Raw genomic sequence first — 20,480 nt, 5'->3', positions numbered from 1 at the left:
TGCCTAATCTACACAGAGACATAATTCACCTGAGGAAGGCCTTTTATTTCCCTCCAGTCAGTGTTTCCACTTTTCTACTCAGAGCAACAAGTAAAACCTACCTGCAGCAGAGCATTTTAATACATGTGTAAATGCACTGCTGAAATTGAGTATATTCCAATAGTAATTGGACTCTGTGCAGTAACTTCTTGGTTTTGACTAAGATGTTGTTTGTTTAGGGAATTTGGACTTTACATGCGTAGGCAATACTCAAAGTCAGTTGGGTCTGTAAAGCATCCCAGGACCTGCCCCTGAAATATGTCTTAACTGCACTTACGTATTTTCAGGCTTTGTTTCACCTATCTGTAGGGTTGCAGCTGGCTGGTAAGACAGGCCAAATAACTTTATACATTTTCCTGCCCTTCACACAGTTGAAGTGTGTATGTGAGGAACCTTCTCTCTCCTCACACAAATGCCTGGTCTGGAGGAGTCATGCATGTCTTGGGTCCCTGGCTCTAGGAGTTTCAGAAGCAAAGCTTGGAAGGAAACCTCAGTCTCACAGCAGTGTCATACTTGCTGGAGGAGATTACTTACACCTGCTCAACTTCCCAGGTGGTGGATTTCTAATCCTTTCATGCATAAAGATGAACCAGACCTTGAAACATAGGTCTTAGCCAGTTTAATGAATTTTGAAGTATGCATTTATAACTCAGTTGACAGTTGATGGGACTACAAGTGCATTTAGTTTCTGAGGATTACATTTGCAGTTCCCTGAGTTTGTGTGACTTTTTTAAAAAAAAAAAAATCTGGCTGCATAACAAATGCACTATTTTGGCATCTTTGCAAATCCTCGATCACAGAGAATTTTAATGATTGCTGTAAAACTTGAAGCTTTTGGTAAAAATAGCATGCTTTTGAATCACTTAAAGTACTATTGCTATGAAGCATGGAAATGTAGTGTACCATGATGCCATTGTGGATGAAGCCCCGTCTGTACCGTGCAGGCTTCAGGTGTGGGTATTCTTCTGTGCTGGTCACTCGGATGTGCCAGACCTTCTTCCAGGCCTCGTACAGCTGGATGTGAACCGGGTAGACCCCAGAGTGGTGCGGAGCCACTGCGTACCCCATATCAGTTGGTATGCCATGCTCCTGCGACACAGCAGAGGGAGGAATTTATTTAGGAACAGAAAAAGAACATGGAATTATTCAAAGCTTATTTTTCCCGCAGACAGCGGCATCGGGGAAGCTGTTGTCCTTGGACAGACTTGTATCTGTTTGTATTTAGCACAAGCTAAAAATTGAGGGGAGATGAGGGGAACTGGAATTACAGTTTGATAACTGCAGAGTGATAAATAATCCTCTTGGATTATGTTGTGTATACTGTTACATGGAATAAATTTGCCTGCCTGTTCATTACACATTGTGTGTATTTTAAGAGGCATCCTACCTGTTTGGTTCTTTTTAAAGGTAATCTGGTAAGTTGATTCTGCTTATTTACTAAGCTATCAAACAGCATTAGAGCAGTAAACAGATAAAGGAAAAAGTTGCAGTGACATATGTGGGATTTTTTGTTTTCTATTTCTGAAATAAGAGCAAGATTCCTTCCTGATTTAAAAAATAAAATATTAAAAATCCACTATAGGTTCTCAATCAGCTTCTATTTTTTTCCATGGTATAAGATGGTAGCAACAAAAGTTGGACTTTGACTGACATATTTTTCATTTCATAAATTATTTATTCAGCTCAGTTTCTATGAGGAAACTTGCATTTTCATGAATATAATCTATAGGTTATCTTGAAAATATCTTCCAATGGCACAATGAGGTATTTAATGTGCAGGCAGAAGGAATTAAGGAAGAAGCTTAACTGCGAGCGTGCTGGGCACGTTCCCTTCTCTCCTGACGCTCTCCTGCCTTTGTTCTGCTCCTCATCCCTCCTGCTCCTGACTTAGCGTGGGCTGTCTGAAAACCCCATCTGATGACGAGGCCTGAAAACCACATCTATAGCTGGGGATATATTTAAAAGAGAGCAAATTATTTGAAGCGTAAGCTATACATGTGAAAATGAGGCAATTAGTTTCATTGGTCTGAGTGACTGACTATTCAGAAATGCATCCGGCGTTTATCACTTCCTGGCAGAAAGAAAGGCTGTGCTCTGCCTCTTCTGCCCAGGCTCAGTTCCAGCAGGTCCCAGTAAAAGTCCTTTTCAGCTCTCCCACAGCATCTCCAGGTTGCGGGGCATCCTGCTGCTGTGGTTCTCGTCACATCCCTTCCCGTGCTTCGGCTGTTTACTGAATTAATTTTACTCCCGGTACTACAGGATACATCAGCTGTTTTCTGTTCATATAAAATTGATGTTCAGAGGGCAGTGGCTAAAATGTGAGATGATTTTTTTTTTTTTTTTGTCCTTCCTCTTGCCCACATTACCCAAGAATTGTTGATTACTTTAATTCCAGGAACAGCAGATTCTGCTGGGCACCTTCAAGTACTTTGCAAGAAAAGGCTTTTTTTGGTTCATTGACAAAAATGAAGTTAAAACTGAAGGGAACACTCGTTCAGACATCACATAATGCAACCACTTAAAATTACTCATTCCTTATTAGTAAACATCTTAGGTTACTAGCTGATCGGGGGGGGAAGAAACCCAAACTCACTATTTTGTAACTTACTGAGAGCAAAATGTAGTATCTGCTCATTAATGTTGTTACATACCTGAAAGGCATGAGTCAGTTTAAGGGTGAAATGAGGAACAGATCTCTAAGAAGTGTTGAATCACTCTCTCATTTTTTTTTGCCATGAACATATATAAAGGAAAAAGCTGTATCTAAAGGTTTCTGAAAAAAATCTGTCCATTTATTACTCTGAGTAGTTTATGGTGCTCATGCTGTCAAATACACTGTGTTAACTTAAATATACCGGATTAACTTGAATCTACAAACCTTCACCAAACCTGTGTTAGGGAGTATACAGACAAATGTGTCCTGAGCTAGATAATGAACACTGCTCTGAATGTCCAAAAGTAGGTATCTGGATGAATACATGCAAAATCCTGTTTATCTCCTTACTATTTGCTGCTGGTATTGCCATAGCAACAGAACGGTGAAATGGTAATCTGCCATTCAGAAATAAAATAAGGCAGCTTTTCATAAATTCTCAATGTAAAAAGCTAATTAGCCCCTGAATAAAACCTGCACACTATGTAGTTCATCATACAAATACATGACAGTCACTCGGGTACCCGATATGACTTCAGGAAACAACAAAAAAATAATCAGGTTTTCTTTGGTCAGTTTACTTGTGTAAATTAAATATTGTATGTCCTCTTTTAGTGATTTCTGTTGCTCTGTTTTCTTTTTCCCCCTCTCAATTTGTTATTAAATTTAGTTTGGGATTGAGAACTAATGTGTTAAAGGAGGAGCATACATTTGAATTGAAGCTGTTGGGCAAAATGGGAGATGCCTTTAGTGAGTATATTTTCTCATATATTCTAAGAAACAACTTCCTACAAGACTTTATTGGGTTATTTTTACATTCATCACTTACATTGATCTTTTTTTTTTTTTTTCCCCCCCTTTCAAAACTTGTTCAAAAACTTGTGTGTGTTTGTCTAGTTTGGAAAACTTCTGCCCCTTTCTGGCACTGAGAATGGCAGCATTATATTCCTTTGCACGCTTAAGCTGGGACCCCAGAGCCATTAATTTTGGACAGGTTAAATCTGTGTTCCTATTTCACTTGTGCGCTAAGAGACTTTCAATTCTAATTTAAATGACAGTGTAAGCTGAGGCGGCAGCAGTGGATGAGTTCAGTATTAAGAGAAAATTCGTGTTATAACCTGTGAGATAGGGGGAAGACGATTAAAACAGTTGTTGCATTTTTGGCAGAAAATTCCCTGAGTTGTCACTATTTCCCATGCATCAGTTTGCATCACGGAGTGGTTGGGGCGTGGTTGGACTGCTTAAGGGCTAGACCAGACTAGAGGATGCTCTCCAGGAGCACACCTTGTGTCATCCAGGCACGAGTGAGCACAGGGTATGCAGCTCAGACTGCTACCACCTCAAAAGAACTGTCCCTCCGATGCTTGCATGTGGCCAGCACATCTGGCCATCAGCAGCCAGATGCTTCAAACCAGGACACCTTCCAAAGTTTACCTTGCCCACAGCCCACGTGTGGGACAGGTACTTCTACGGGTGAGCTGAAAAGCTGAAGCAATCTGCCAAGGCTGCTTATCTCTCTCAATTATCAGCTTTGTTCAAGCAAGGGAAGATTTACTTGCAACTCCTAACCTCTTTTGACCTTCCTATTTGTGCAGAAATGAGCTGTGTTTGCCATGCGTCAGCATTATGCTCTCTGTTTGCAAAAAAAAAAAAGCCCTCTGCTACAGAAAAGGCAGGTAATGCAGAATGAGCACTGCCCTCCAGAAGGAGGTATATTCTCAACAAGCATGGCTGTGTTCCTGTAACAGTTCTTCTCTGAGCAGATGTTGGAAATTCAAATTAAAAAATGTTGTATGGAAGATTGTTTACATTAGCAGGATCTTGTCTGACAGTAACCCCCCAGTTTTTGATTGTACCAAATATTACATGTTCTTGTTAAAATACAGTAAGAAATAAAATGAAACAAAACCTGAAACTGTTATAACACAACTGGCATTCTGGTTCTTAAAGATCACTGGTGATTTGTTTTACAGAAACACCTAGTATTGGCCAGTCAGAAAGAATAAAAAAGCAGCCTTTTAATTTAAATCTTATGTCTACTGTAGATCTTTTCACACAGTCAGTTAAACTGCAGCATTCCCTTTGGTGTAAAGGCATTTATTAGATCAAAAAGTTAACAATACAGCCTCAGAAAAGTTTGCTAAGCCTTTTGACTTTGACCAACAGCAGGTGATAGAGTAAATTTAATACTTTGTTACCTTCCAATGTTAAAAGATTTATGTAAGCTTTGCATATTTTTAGTACTAGATATATTTTAAATATTGCTGCACATGGGTGAGGTTTCCTCTAAGAGATTATATGTTACTATGTCAGTTTAAAATACTTAAAAGTTCCTCTTATTTGGCAAATGAATTTGCTACTTCCTTACTTGTCAGCACTCACAAAAATGTTGTGGGGTTTTTTTATCCTTTATGGACGCATGATTTCTGTTCTCAAGGCTTACATTTCTGGATAACTTTCATTGAATAAATATTTCAGCTTTCGATTATTTTTAGTTCAATTCTCAACTTTAAAAACCTGCTTCAAAGCTCTCTAGCTAGACACGGGTCAGCAAACGAGAGGTGACAGTTATTGAGATACAGGGGCTCTGTGTGGTGCTATTTGCTTCCACGGTTGTTTTTTCATCTCTGTGGTGTGCTTCCTTGCCACGTGGCTGTACAGTGCACCAAGCAGAGAGTACAAGGGGGCTGAATGAAGAGGGTTTTCTGGTGTCTGTGTCAGATCCAGGACTGACAGGGACATGGGAAAAGCCAGCTTTTTACCAGTCTTACATAGGAGTCTCCCAAATATCTCCACGACTCCTGTTTTAGGCATCATTCACACCGTAGCAGGTTATCAAGAGGCAAAGATGTGGGATTTAAGACCTTAGGTTTCCGAGGATGTGAAATCAAGAAAAGCAGTCCAGCACTGAGGAAGCTACACTTGACTAGAAACATGTAGATTCTGCCTGTGTGTGGTACCAAATGCAGTTGAGAAAGTAGAGGCAGCCTTGGAGATGTGCTGTCAAAGCACACTCCTGGTACGGACAACAGCGCTAATGAAGATGGACTATTTTGGAAAGACCTTAAGGTTAGGCAGAATAAATCTCATCCTGCCTGCACAGAACAATGTTATCCTGTATATGCAGATCACTTACAGAATATTTTTAGAGGCAATCTCTAGAGGGCATCTCTCCTTCCCAACATTAAGTACAGATATTAATAATGGGAAAAATTAGACTCTCTTTTCATCTCATGTACATATTTTGCCTTTGATATGTGGTCACTGGTCTTCATATTCTTGGTATTTAATTGGTGTATTAAAAGCTCATGGCTTCCTTGCGGTTTGGGCAGCTCAAAAGTTTTAGGCAGAGGAAGTGCTAATGTGCATCTGTAGTTGGTTTATAAACCGGAGACTGAAGCCAAGGAGTGTTACTAGACAGGCTCTGAATTGATTTCTTTGTTTTGTATATGTGTATCTCTGAATTGATTTGTTTCGTATATGTCTCTCTCACTTCTTCGTATCAGATCAGAGCTACCTTTTTACAGTTGATGATAGTCTTTGCCCTATCTCTACTGTGCTTTGGGCACGTATGCTCACAAATGAGCACAGAAGAGCAGGAGACAATCACTGAGCAAACAAATCAAGGGACAAAATAAAGAGCTACAGCCTTTGGATTAAATATATTGTACTTGGTTTTGTCAGATAAGGATATACAAAAAGGGGGAGGAAGGATACCTCGAGATTAAAGGATGGCAGTGAAAACTTGGTTCGTTTTGTTTTTGGAATATGTACTATTGGAGATGTCTGCTTGCGCAATTTGTTCACTTCTTTGTATATCAATAGCATTGCCTATACTCAATGAGAATAATACTTGGGATAATACCAGTTTGCAAAATTTAATCCAAGGCTTAATCCTTTGGTGTCTTTAAAGGATTTTGGGATCCTCTGATAGAGAAGACCCCCACAAAATACGATCAAGTCAAACCCAACTGATAATCAAAAGAAATGTCATTTGTAATTTCTTTTGCCAGGCTCTGAAGTGTACCATCTGTATTTATGTAAAAAAGGCGACACTGGGAGAGCAAAGTTCTGGGTAGTCTGCAACTTAATTTGCCACAGTTAAAATCGCTGGCTTGTGGTCCTCTGAGGCTTATCGTGAGCGCTTGAGAATAGGTCTGGCAGCGAGGGCTGTGGGAGTGGGGCTATGGATGGGGGTCGCTGTGGGGCCCATCGCTCAGGCACGTGTAGAGAAGGATTTTGCCAGGCAAAACTTCCCACGCTGCCTGCCAGATCCAGAGCAGCGAGGCAATAACACTTAAAGATGTGAGAAAGTCTCTTCCTCTCACCAACTAGGCATGAAACGGTAGAAATAAATATCTCAGTGACACATAAAATACAATAATTTGGAGGGATCTTGTTAAAGGCAGTCTTCTGGTTCACAAGCAATTCGTGTGTAAGGGAATCCTTTAAAGACTGTTGATTTTGCTAAGCCCCAGATACACAGAGGTATCTGCACTGAAATCAAGGCAATGAGATCCCTAATTAACAATTAGCTGCATGTATACAAAACTGTTTAGGTATCTGATTTCTAAATGCATTTTGTGATACAGCTGTTTGAGGCAGGCTGCAATTGTAAGCCCCCATTTTATTAAGCATCATTGAGGTATGGATATATCTGTGTAAAACAGAAGAAGGTCTTTTATCTAGTTGCCAGCTGTAACACCTGTATTTCTTGCCCATGTTCAGCAGACTGTATGTGTACTTGAGCTTCTGCAAACCAGAGATTATGCATACAGGGTAAACAGATGATGCTTATGTACGTTTATAGCTCTGTGTGATAATATCCATGAAATACTGTTTCAGGTGCACTGGCCTGTATTCATTAAGCTTGACTTTAATCCAGAATACTCAAGAGAAGGACATTTCTTTCATGAAACCTTTTCTCCCAGTGGATGACAATCCCAAGCCTGATACTCTCTTGCATGGAGAAACTGCTGACTCAGATGGGATTTGGGTGCAGGTTTCCAGACTGTGATCTGTTTTGGCTTTCTTCTGAAATGATAAAGCTGGGAAGAGCCAACAGGTCTTAATGAACAGAATTTTTGTTGTGGCATTGGGATCTTAAAGCAACCTTGACTGTTCTTCTCGGGTATAATCCTGTCCTGAAGACCATGTTACCTTCTTATCCATGTTTTAAAAAAAAAACAACCAAAGAAATAGGTGAAGAATGAGTGTGACTATACTTCCAAATAATTATTGTGTCTTTCCTTGCAGAAACTGACACAAAGTGTTTCCTTTAACTTTGGAGGACTTACAGAAGTGCAGCTGTACAACAGGGAGTTCCTTTCCCAAGTAAGATAGGATTCTGAGGATGAGAAAGCAGGGGAGGATACAAAACTACTCTGAACTCATGGCTGGGACCTCTCTGATAGCTATCGGGAAGGTTGTCATATCGGGAAGATAAATTTCACCCACAGAGGGGATTTCACAGGAAGCCTTTTGAAAAGAAATGTTCTCATAAGTAAATTGTACAGCTCATATAGATTCAAGGTTAAGAGGTTGGTACAACCCCTGTCCAAATGTTAGCAGGAAATAAAACTGTAATAACAGCAGCCTTTCACTGACATCATCTCCTTATTTATATGCACCCTAAGGAGTCTCTACCCTTCAGTGATGATAGGGACATAGCCTTTATCTTTTTGTAGATGACGTTGCAAGCGTTCTATTATAAGCCCTGTTTTTGGGTTATGCTATAGATTTTACTCCTAAAGGAGGTTTGACCCAGAGGACTTAATGTTTCTGAAAAAAAAACAGGAGAATTTCCCCGTAAGTTTAAAAATGAACACACCATGTATTTTTGAGATACAGATTATATTAAAAAATTACTCTTGCATTTAAAATCTGAATTATATTTGGGTGTCTGGGCCAGGCCATACAAAAGGCATGAACTGGCCATGCCAGGAATGAAGGCTGATAGTAAAGCAGAACAGCAGAAAGGAAAAGAATTCATCCAAAATGCCTCTGTCTTAACACCCTGCCAAGCAGGAGACAGGAAGGGGGGAAGTCTGGCAAGAAGAGTAAACAGTTAAGCCATTTTTAATGAATTTTCTTTAAAGGCGGTTAGGAAAATATTTTTGTAAACAAGGGAATAATTTGCTTTCAACTGCTTGTTCAGGCATCTGCCTCTGCTGGTTTCCTGATGCTCGTTGGCTCGTGTATAGGATGGGAGGAAGGGGCAGCTGCTGGCTGGCCTTTCTGAGCTGCGGAAGGCTGAGACTTTGGTTCCCTGGGCAGCAGGGAAAGCCCCACAGTGTCACTTTGCTCTTTTGAGTAGCTTGGCATTTCTGTGCCTTGCCAAAGACCACACAGTGTCTTTTCCAAATCGACCATTTTATGGATTTCAGGTTTTCTTTGTCATGCTGGATAAATAAGTAGCATTACCCTGAAGGACTCTAAATGGTTTCCACCTGACCTTGGCATACATGTACTCAGGGCAATGCTAGGAGGGCAGCTCTTTAGGTTAACACCACAAATCAGCAAAACTGAAACATCATTATCTACAAATATTAGCAACAGGTTAGCTGTGTAAAAAAAGAGTGTTTTTCAAGCAGGTTATCTAAAAAAAGCACAGTGAAATCCAGGTTCACTTATTTGCTTCATTAGCTTCAAGACTTCTCGCAAACCACACACATTTAAGGTTCGCTGCAACTTTCTTCCTCCCCTATTAAAGATGTTTGCACCAGACTTCAGGAAGCTGATAAACCCTGTGTATAAACCCTCTCCTAAAGTTTAAAAGGCCAGCTGATACCTGCTCAGATTTCACTGCTGCTCATCCCTATGGTCTCACAAGGTTGCTTGGGCGAAGGGCTGCTGCCTCCCCAGGAAGCCCGTGTTGGTGAAAAAGGCTAAGACAAAATTCAGCCCAAGTTTGAGTCACAGAAAGGCTTTTTTGGGGGGCTCAGTTTCCAATCTTGCTGCCTTATTTTGCATATCTATGTAAATATATATACATATAATATAGGTAAACATAAAAACAGCTTGAGAAGCACAGCTATAATATGCGAAAATATCCTAGTTGAACCTTTTGGTAACTTTTACTCACTATTGCAAATTCTTTGTTGAGGATCATCTGCTCCACCAGTGACGACTCGTTGTGGAAGAGGTGAGGCTGCATGTGACTCCACATGTGGGGAAACCACCAAAACTCATCCACAGATCTCAAGAGCAGGTCATCGCCTTCATCCTCCTCTTCAGTCCCTGCAAAAGAAAAAAAGAAGGTAATAGAAAAGCACCAGCAGAAAATGCCCGTAATTGTTTTTTAAACATGAAGAGGCTGCCATAAAACCTAATGTCCCTGGCCTGGATATTCCCCTGTGCTGCAGACAGGCTCTACCATACCACAAAAGGGATGAGGTGCATGGCTGGTAGCTCTCCCTTTCTATTCCTGGCATGGTGTTAACTGACAGTGATTCTAATAAGAACTCATTTTCAAGGGCTGATTGTTGCGCTATGTAATATACCTAGGAGCATTTAGAAGTTCAGGTTTCCCATGAAGGTGGAGATGGGGTGAACTTGTACCTACCTGCTTTGGTCCTGTGCAGTTGTAGCTGGCCAAAGTGGCATCGCAGAGAGCTGTATGCCAGAGTCTGTGTGCCAACCCCCCCCGGACTTGTAGCTACCTCATCACTAGCCCCCGTAAATGGAAATCTGATAATATCTGATAAAGTATGAAACAAGTTTGCAATAGCTTCAAAATATAATTAGGTGGAAAACATGAAGCTTTGAAGGCAAAGGTGTTCCGAATGTTGTTTCCTATGGTTCACTATTCAGTTTTTGCCAAGATTAATCTTGAAGTAAACACAATAAAACTTTTGTGTTCGTGAAGAGTATCTGCTTCAGGCAGAAGCAAGCATGTGTGGCTGTAACAATGAAAACCTTCCATTTGAGAAATGATACAATGCTGCTTCCACCATCTGCAAACATGCGTCTGCAGTGCTTTTTCAAATTGGAAAGGCAAAGTTACATTTCAGTAACTTCACCCTCAAATTACTCAATAATACTCGGTTTATTAGCAGCCTTCCTCCTTGTTCCTTTATCATTCAAATGCTTTTATTTAGCTTCAGTCAAAGAAATAATTGTCAAAATCAGTGTACTAATGCAAACATAGATATCTTTTCTTCTTACAAGCCTTTCAATGTTTTGCAAAATTCATTGGAAGGAAGTGCTCCGTGGATGTCACTGTTTACTTTTGTGGCACGAGGCAGGAACATACAGATGGCTGTTCGGTGCATGCACTTCAGCTCTTTGGTTTTGTTTTTATTTTTCACTCTTGCAGTGTTTTTTTGAAGAACGCCACTACACAAGGAGAGCATTACTTTGAAACTTTCTCCTGGTGTCACCGAATCACTTTACTCCCCTCTTTGCAGCACTCTGCAAGCTCTGAGAAAGTTGTTCCCGCTGATGGCAGTGCTGCTGGAAAAAGAAAACAACCTTGTTTTCTAGGTAAGTCCTTACTGAAAAGAAAGGGCCGGTGGCTGCTCGTTCGGTGAATGTCTGCTCCTTTGTGCAAAACTTCTGTACATGGCATCTGTTGAATGACCGCTTTCTTGGTTTTTGGGGTATGTGGTTCTCTTGCAGTCACCCAGGCACAGGTGAGGGAAATGTGATCAGGGGAAGAAACCTAACATAGGCTTTCAAAATAGGACAGGAGAGAAAGGAATAGGAGTTTCTGAAGCCATTGAAGATCTCTTTGGTAAACCAAAGGTAGAGAACTGAAGGTAGGGATGAACAGGAAAAAAATGGATATTTGAAATATATAAAGAACAGCAATCACTTGACATAATATTTAGGTCAAAGTGTAATTTAATATCTTTGAAGTAGAGTATTGTTCTTGAAATAATTTCATTAATAAAACCAATGTATTAAAATCCTATTTCTCCTACTAATTCCTTTGTTAAATATAGATACAACAAATCAAACTGCACTTTTTTACCATAACAAAAATCAAACAAGGCAAAGTGTGACACTTTCCAGTCTAAAAAACACCCAACAACCAATGGCAGACCTGAAACAGAAAGGTTGGATGTTTAACATTTGGTGGTGGTGTTGCTTTTGAGGATAATTTTCTTTACAAGCCTTTAAGAGTGTTGTTTGATTTTGTAAGTTCTTAAGTAGCATTATTTCAAAAAAATTTCATGCAAAGAGATGCAAAAAATGGTGCATTTGGTGAGTGCTTATTTTGTTAAAATATTTTTGCCCAATCACTTATTTCACAGTATTGGAGGCAAAACAAGGGATTGGTTTTAATTTCTTTGTACAATCAACATTCTTTATGTAACCGTCTATCTTCATTTTAATGCGAAATCTGAAAAATGCAGTAGACCTACAATCAAGGAGGTGAATGTATACCTGCTTTGAGATGAAGTATGCGCTTTACACAGGTATGTAATAATTCAAAATTTGTGCATAATAAATAATTCCATTCTTCAAAAATTTAACCATAACTTAATAGGTTTTTTTTCCCGGACTCAAAACTGAAACTAAGTTTGAAGTTGCTGTCGATAACCTTATAAATCTTAAATGCAAATCCTGAGAACATCTCAATTTCTACTGTCACAGTATGACCGAGTAGAAAGCATTTGCTACAACTGCATAACTAATAGGGTCTACTCAGTTTTTTGCTAATAAGAGTTAAATCTACAGTGCATAGTTTACCAGTGCCACAGAAGGGAGTGGTGGTGAGATGACGATCAGTGAGGCTGATGTGTCAGCTATTGTACTTGCGCACAGGCATACCAACTAGAATTGGTATTTGGTGTACAGATGTCAGCAACATCTTTTGATGCAAATGTATAACTGTTTAATCTGCCAACACATTCCCATGCTCATCTCCCTCCTGTAGTTATAAATGATCCAAGTTTTGGAAAGGAGAGCAAAATCACACATTAAGGAAGTCAATAAGGCACAGCAGTTGCAGTGTGCTAATAAAACATGTTGAATATCTGATGCTAAAAGCCTCCCTGGGTAAACAAGCCACATTCACAGTAATTAAAGAATACCTTTCCATGTTTTATTTATAACGAGTCAATAAAGTGTATATTGCACGGAGAATACTTTGAAACCTTCCCACTAAGCTGAAATGACAAAACGCCACCACCAACCTGTAAGTGAAGTGTTCACTTAAAAAATCAGATGCATCGCTGAGTACAGGCAGTGGCAGGGCCCTTAATGGAGGCAATGACATGCTTCAACTCATTAAGTAGTTTAGTTCTGTGCTGTTTTTGTAAGCCTTGAGAGCCTTAGAAGGACAGGCACACATACATATTCTCCTATTTTCTCTCTACAGCAGGAGCAAACCTGAAATTGGTCAGCATTGTATCAGCTGGGCAAGAAAACCTGTCACAACAACGTGGAGACCGTTGGGATGAATGAAGAAAAAAATGTATTGGCAGGTCGGGGGGTTTGATTTTATAGAAAGGCTGCATGTTTTGTGCCAGCCACTGTTGAGGGCATCATAGTGTTTATAATAAATTATCTCTACCTCCTTCCTTCCTTGAATTACCTTTCTCTGCAGCGGACACTGCAATGACTGACACCAGCTTTACTCTGTAGAGGGCCAGCAGGTCGGGGGGTTTGATTTTATAGAAAGGCTGCATGTTTTGTGCCAGCCACTGTTGAGGGCATGGAAGTGTTTATAATAAATTATCTCTATCTCTACCTCCTCCCTTCCTTGAATTACCTTTCTCTGCAGCGGACACTGCAATGACTGACACCAGCTTTACTCTGTAGAGGGCCACAACCAAGCAGCATCCTACTTTAGAGCGCCTCAGAGCCTTGGGCTACTTTTGTTTATTTTGCTGTATTATGTGTGTGTCCAATTAATCTCCAGAAGGAGTAACTGCACAGGCAGGTCAAGATGAAGTGACGAGAATACTGAAGTTCTGTCTCCGAAGTTGCTCTCTAATCACAGGTCGTCTGCCACTGGCTTGTTATATGACTCCAGGCAAGTAATTCCATCTCTCTCTACCTCTCATTTTTCTCAAGCTCTCTAGCCTATATCGTTAGTCTGTAAGGTTTCCTGGGCAGCAGTTGCTTAGTGTTATGTGCTCGCACAAGGGGAAAACAGCCTGGACTTTGACAGTGACAGTGATACAAATACACAATTTTGGTTTCCTTCTCTCTTCTCATCCCTCAAATGCTTTCTCCTCTCCCTTTCTCCCAGGGACCTCTGTACCCTCCGAATGGGTGGTGAAATGGAGACACAAAAGATGGGGTAAGCTCATCTGTTTGGTGTTCGCATACTGCCAATGAAAAGGGGAGTACTGCTATACCTACACTGAAAGGGGTGACCTGCCTTACTCCACAGCTACCTCGTAGCCCATGATGGCTGGGACTGTATCGTTCCCAGCATTTACACTTACTCTCCCATTCTTTTGCTGCTGTAATGCTGCTGCCTCTGCTCCAGATAAGCTTCTCAGCTTCCCCAGCATCACTCAATGTCACTAAATGTGGCTGAACAGGTTGACAGCTGAGCATTTTGGAGATGCTCTTTAAAGGTGGGAAGGATATGGGGTTTGGTAAAGAGGAGGACAGGAGGTGACTCTTTTGAAGTGAGTTGCTCAGTATGTCTTTTTTTTGCCTTAGCAGTACTAGGGAGCAGCATGGCTCAGTGGCAGCAGAGGGAAGCCTGAGTGGAGGTGCAGCAAACTGTTAAGGAGAAGGCAAAGGGTGTGTGTGGGGGGAGGCATTGTGCTGTGGAGAAATGGAGCAAAAGAAATAAAGGAGTCAGGAGGAGGAGGAGGAGATGTAAAAGACCTTTCACAGAAACACAGTGCAAGTGTGCAACTTGTTACTACACAGTGTGAAAGGAGCAGGGTTTCAATACAAATTTCTTTTCATCTCGTTTTCCTTTTATCATCCCTCCTGATTTGCAGACCACTGAGATCGATTACCTTTACAGTCGTAACAAAATCTTGTGCATCCCATTCAAACGCTTCTGCCTCTTCAGAGGTTTTGACACATGAGTTTTCCAGTCTTTACTATTTCATCATACCTAACATACTGGAAAAACCTTAGTATGTCTTCTGTGCTGTCCTGTCTTTTGTGGAATTATAGAGATCTTAGCAGCTACTTTGCCTCCTTTATAACCCTGAGATTTACTACCACACATCTTTCAGAAAAGCACCAACACCATCTACGCGTTCCTGAGAAGCTCATCTCTCACGTACCTTTGCCCCTTTGGACAGTGAGTTAGACACTGGATGTTGAAATGGTGGAGCATGTATTTCCCACTGCTCCACTGAGTCAATGTGGTATTTAAAAAGGGCATGTTTAAAGCTTAGTTTAAAATCCTGTCACCTATTTAACTGCAGCTACCTGAGAGCATGAAGTTCCTTCTTACCTGTGTGGTAAAATTTTCCTGAAAATCCAAGGTTGAAGGTAAAATTTGCAACCTGAGTGCGCAGTAAATTTTGAGTCTCTAGTAATGCCTGAAATAAATAAGAAATTAACATGCATTTAGAAAAGTGAATATTAATTTTTGGAATGCCTCATTTTAAAAGTTGTGTCCAACTGAGGAGATACAAAAAAGAAGATCCTGTTAAATGTTTCACATTTTATTTTGGGCTCATTCTTTTCTTTTTTTTTTTTAAATAAGACTATTACAGTGAAGCTTAATTTGTTCCTTTAGAGTCTGATGGTCTAGCAATGCTATTTAATAGTACCTAAGTACCAAAGTAGTGATGGTTCTGTAACTTGGACTGAGATACTATACATTGTTTGCAGTGATCTATGGCAGGACTTGAACCCAGCCATTCAGAGGCAGCAATATACTAAATCACTAAGTCACCCACGCTTTGGGTTTTTAATGAAGCTTGATAAAAATGTCCTTAAACCCCAAAGTAAAATTAGGAATACTAGTTGCCATCCAGACATGGAGGTGTTGGGATTTACTTACCTGCAGAAACTTTTTTTGATTGTGCATGAATACCAAATTCAGGCTTCCGTGTGAATGAGCAAAACTCCAATTTTGAGCTATGATAGGTGTAGTGTCTATGTAAGATATTAAATCCCTTTTTATTTTTATTCTCTCCTCCAAGCAAAAGATAAGACCAATCTAAATGAAATGGAGGAAAAGGGTATTGCTTATAGAAGAAATAGGTGTAGTCTTGGTCACCTATCCATTTTTTCTTGGAGGTATTTCCAACCACTAGAGAAAGAGAAAAGATGGTTCGGCCTGTGTGAGCTATCTACATTTGCTGTTAGTTGACAACTCTGCGTTGCTGCTAAAGATAGTCTTTGCTGCACAGATATCTCTCTGCTTTCAATCACCAGCCCACATAATTTGGACGTGCTTCATATGCGAGATGGATAGTGCATGTATCTCCCTCCTGGTCTTGCCAATGTTGAATGGGTTATAAGCTCTATTTTCATCAATTTTCCACGTCTCCATTATGTGGCTCTTGAGAACTTTTCCCGTTATCTATTAATAGCATTTCTATTGATTGAATGTTCATGCTCTTGCACAGTTCAAAGACAAAATGAATACAGTGGTTTACACACAGTTTACCCACAGTCCAAGTCCAGCTAATGTTTCCTTTCATTTGAAAAAAATACATTTTGTATGGTCATTAGTAATTTCACTTAACGTTACAGGAAAACAGTTCTACCTTTTTGCTCAACCCACTGGTCTAATTTAAAAAACAACAACAAACTCTAATTGTGACCATAAGTATTGCCAGTCCAGTGCAAATGATGAAACCAGGGTTTAAGCAGCTGAGATGCAGCCTGATGGTGTGTGCAATCCTAGTCCAGAGCAGAACTAAGCAAGTCAGGTTTCTGTGCTCTCATGATTTATCGTATTACCTTTGCACTGCAGTGGGTTGGGAGGTGCTGTCAGCTACTGTCAGCATTTGCTGTAGGACATTAACTTCTTAAAGTTGCTGACTCCTTCCTAATTATGCAGATATTTGGGCACTGTGTGTGTTGGAGCACAAGCCTCTTCGGAAGCATCATTTGCCGCCTTCCAGAGAGGCATCATTTGGGTGCCAGGCAACTCAGGAGTGTAACACCAAAGACTGTCAGACAGTGTGCGTCTGCCTTCATTTTTTAAAACAGAAACACTTATTGGGTGTTAAAGAAGATGTAAAACAAAGATAGTGGTTATCGGCTACAACAGTCACCAAGCAAATTCCTTCCCTTGCTAAAGGAAATAACCTAATCTAATGACAGTAAATCTTGTGCTTTAGCATTAAATATTAAGATAGCAGTATGGTTTCCAGTCTATCTTGCCAGACATTAAATAAGTTATTTCAATCCTGTGACAATTTCACATGTTGGGACTACATTTATGTAATATATAACAACTAAATAGTCACTAAATTGTAAAACCTTAGAGATGAACACCACTGTTAGCTAAGACATTGAGGAAATCCCCAACTGGTGAAAACATGTGCTAAACTGATACCATTAAAGCCAACAAGCATAGAATCTGAGTCATTATATTTTAGAACATAATTTTCCAAGGTATCTAGAGCATTTTATATATGTTGAGAAATACTAAGGGGCTGCACAGAATCAATTCAATTTTCCTTTGAGGAAAGAACATCTTGAGAAATTATCATCACTTAACATACAGTATAAGAAGGTACACGAAACAAACATCATTACATCACTTTGGTTTTTCTCTCTGATTTCCCTCACACTCACGTTTCAATAAATTGACAGAACTGTGGGATAGGCAGAAATGTTCCAGCCCAGTGAGGTCTCATTAAAACACAGGGCGAGGATTAAGATGTAAATCCTGTAACCTGCAGCGTGTCAAGCATTTTTCTCTGTCGAAAGGGCAAATCTGTCACTCAAACTGGATTTGGCTTGGTCCTAAAGACTTTTTTTTTGCCATTTCCATATATGCATATTAATTTATATACTATGCAGCTAAACTTCATTTTCATGACCTCACCGAATTTTAATACTAAGAAGATATTGTCAGCTAAGTCAGTCCAAACTTATTTTGTCACTACTTCTCTCTTTGTAGAGGGGAGGATTAATGTCTTCCACATTCTTAATATAAAGAAAAAACATCTCTGTTTATGTGATTAAGGTCTGCCTTCCCTATTTTTAATAAATAGACATTCAAACAAAATTGCTAATGATGCATACAGCCTTCACTGGTAATTCTGCAAAGTAAATAATGAGAACTTTTGTCTCCTGTAGGTACAGACCTTAACAGCATGCAGCATAGAAAAGTGCCACAGCAGGAGAAGAGCATATGACTTTCTTCCATCACCCCTCTCACCCTCCCCCAGATGGGTGAACCCCTGTTTCTTTGCCTGTTTGTGAGGATAGCTGTGAATGCTGCTGCTCAGGCAGTCATAGAAGGGACCTTAAAGATCATCCAGTTCCAACCCCCTGCCCTGGGCAGGGACACCTTCCAATAGACCAGGTTGCTCAAAGCCCCGTCCAACCTGGCCCGAACACCTCCAGGGATCGGGCATCTACAACTTCTCTGGGCAACCTGGGACAGTGCCTCACCACTCTCAAGGTGAAAAATTTCTTCCTGATATCTAATCTAAATCACCCCTCTTCCAGTTTAAAGCCATCTTCCCTCACCCTATCACTACATGCCCTTGTAAAAAGTCCCTCCCCAGCTTTCCTGTAGCCACTTTAGGGACTGGAAGGGGCTCCAAGGTCTCCCCTGAGCCTTCTATTCTCCAGGCTGAAGAACCCCAACTGTCTCAGCCTGTCCTCCCAGCAGAGGGCCTCCAGCCCTCGGATTATTTTTGTGGTCTCCTCTGGACCCATGCCAATAGGTCCATGTCTGTCTTGCGCTAAGGGCTTCAGGTCTGGACACAGTACTGCAGGTGAGGTCTCACAAGAGCAGAGTAGAGGGGCAGAATCACTTCCCGCAACCATGGCTCCCGCTCCTGGATGGTGCAGGGAGGAGGAGCTGTGCATCCCTGGCATCTGCTGCCAGAAACCTTTCCAGGGCTTGCGCAGCCTCCATGCAAGGTGGAAGGTATTTATTTTATTTTGAGGGGTTTTGCAGGATGGAAAAGGGCTATTGAATTTTAACAGCTGGAAATCCTACCCAACACCAGGTGCGATCACAGCTATTCACATTCTGCCTGGCCCTGCGCTCTCCCCAGCAGCCCTCCTTCCCTGAGGATTCATTTGCCCCTGTCCTATCCCTGTTGCACGCTGACCTCGGGACTTGGCTGCCTTCACTGAGGGACAAATGGTAGGTGCTGCCCACAACTTCAACAGAAGGGAAATTCATATAGAGGAATGTGGATTAAAAAAAAAAAAAACACAAAAAACCCCAAAACCCCACACCACCACGCCCACCCCCAAACAACAAAAAAGCATGACAAATCTTATTTTGTAGAGAAGATTTTTCTCCTGGATATTTCACCTGAACACGGTATTTGAGTTTTACCTGCCAGTGTGTGGCTTTTCCTCAGACTCAGTGGGATTTTATTTTTTTTTTTGCTGAGTACTGGGGCTTAAAAGAGCTGTGAGTGCAGTAAAGCTACTTGCATGTGAAAATACAATGAGCATTCCCCATTGAACTCATAGGGGTGTGTTAAAGCAACAGCTGGAACTCGCTGTTTTATTTTTGGACAGTTAAACAGATCATGTGAGATAATTATCATTCCCTAAGGCAAGAACCGCGGAGCACACCTGCACACGCACAAACAGGCGTGTCTCAATGCCAGGCTAATAAAAGTGCATTGGTTGGGTTTTTTTGGTTTTTTTTGTGTTTTTTGTTTTTTTTTTAAGGAAATCCAAGCTTTTCTTTCAAATACAAAATCTTAATTGCCTGGAATCTCTCACAACTCACAGGTTTTATCTTATTGATTGTTTGCTTTTTAAATGAGGCTTCTCTCTGTGACACCCACAAGATACGATTTCTTCTACATACCGTGTTTACATTCAGCAGTCTTTTACATTAATCCATATAATTACCTTTTGTAGATTTGAAGTTGCTGTGTCTTTATTCTTCATAATTGGTGCATCTATTAAGAAGAAGTGATATTTTCCTGCTATGTCCTTGTTAATTATAACTCTATCCTTCATTTACATAATAAACTTTTTGGGGCAATTTCTGCAGTAACATTTCATGCCTAATAGGAAGCAATTTGCTTTCCTTTATTAAGTACATTAAAACTTCATGCCCCAGACATCATTGACTGTAAACATTTGATTCTGCTCAAATTTAATGCACCAAGGCATTTTGCTCTGCCATATTAGGTTTATTTATGTGCTATGTTCTGGATTGTTAGCTGCTAATGAGACTTTGGCTCTTATTGCTCTAAGGCCTGAACACTAACCTCATTTTAATGAGTTCATTATTTGCTGCCTTCTGAATGGAAGACAACAAATTTTCCTTTTAATTAAAGGTCAAAACACCTCTGGCTAAGGAAAGTGTAGAGGTTATCAAATCCTTAGAGAAAGTAAAAGAATGACTTTTTCTGATTTTGATGCCAAGGCAGGCCAGGCTGAGGTAGAAGGTGTTTCTCTGGGGACCAAAACTCCAGATCTCAGCTAAGTGATAACAACTCTAAAACACAGTACTAATCTTCCCAAGATGTTTAAAAAAAAAAAACCAAAAAACAAAACCCACAAAAAAAACCCCAAAAAGCCAACAATCACCCCCCTCCCAACCTGAAAGTCAGCCAAAGTAATTAAAGAGGCTTTACTCCTAACCCAAAGGTGTGTGTGTATCAATGCTACTGCTAAAGCGTCAGCCCTTCTTTGCATGTGCAATGATTTACAGGGTGCAGAGGACAGATGCCAGATTAATTGA

At 40.5% G+C, this 20,480-nt stretch overlaps 1 protein-coding gene across 1 annotated transcript in view; it reads right to left on the bottom strand.

The window, feature by feature from the left end:
* Nucleotides 1-20,480, bottom strand: part of NDST4 (N-deacetylase/N-sulfotransferase (heparan glucosaminyl) 4) — an 81,316-nt gene that overhangs the window by 37,587 nt on the left and 23,249 nt on the right. Inside the window, exons 2-4 of the mRNA XM_009895419.1 lie at nt 15,075-15,162; nt 9,777-9,931; nt 943-1,128 (exon numbers count right to left, since the gene is read on the bottom strand). Coding sequence (XP_009893721.1) covers nt 943-1,128; nt 9,777-9,931; nt 15,075-15,162 — 429 coding nt within the window. The remainder of the gene's footprint in view (nt 1-942; nt 1,129-9,776; nt 9,932-15,074; nt 15,163-20,480) is intronic.

This window comes from Charadrius vociferus, unplaced genomic scaffold (assembly GCF_000708025.1).
Source record: "Charadrius vociferus isolate BGI_N301 unplaced genomic scaffold, ASM70802v2 scaffold1151, whole genome shotgun sequence".
Classification (NCBI taxonomy): Eukaryota; Metazoa; Chordata; class Aves; order Charadriiformes; family Charadriidae; genus Charadrius; species Charadrius vociferus.
Note: the sequence above shows the minus strand (reverse complement) of the source record. Positions and strands in the feature narration are given on the sequence as shown.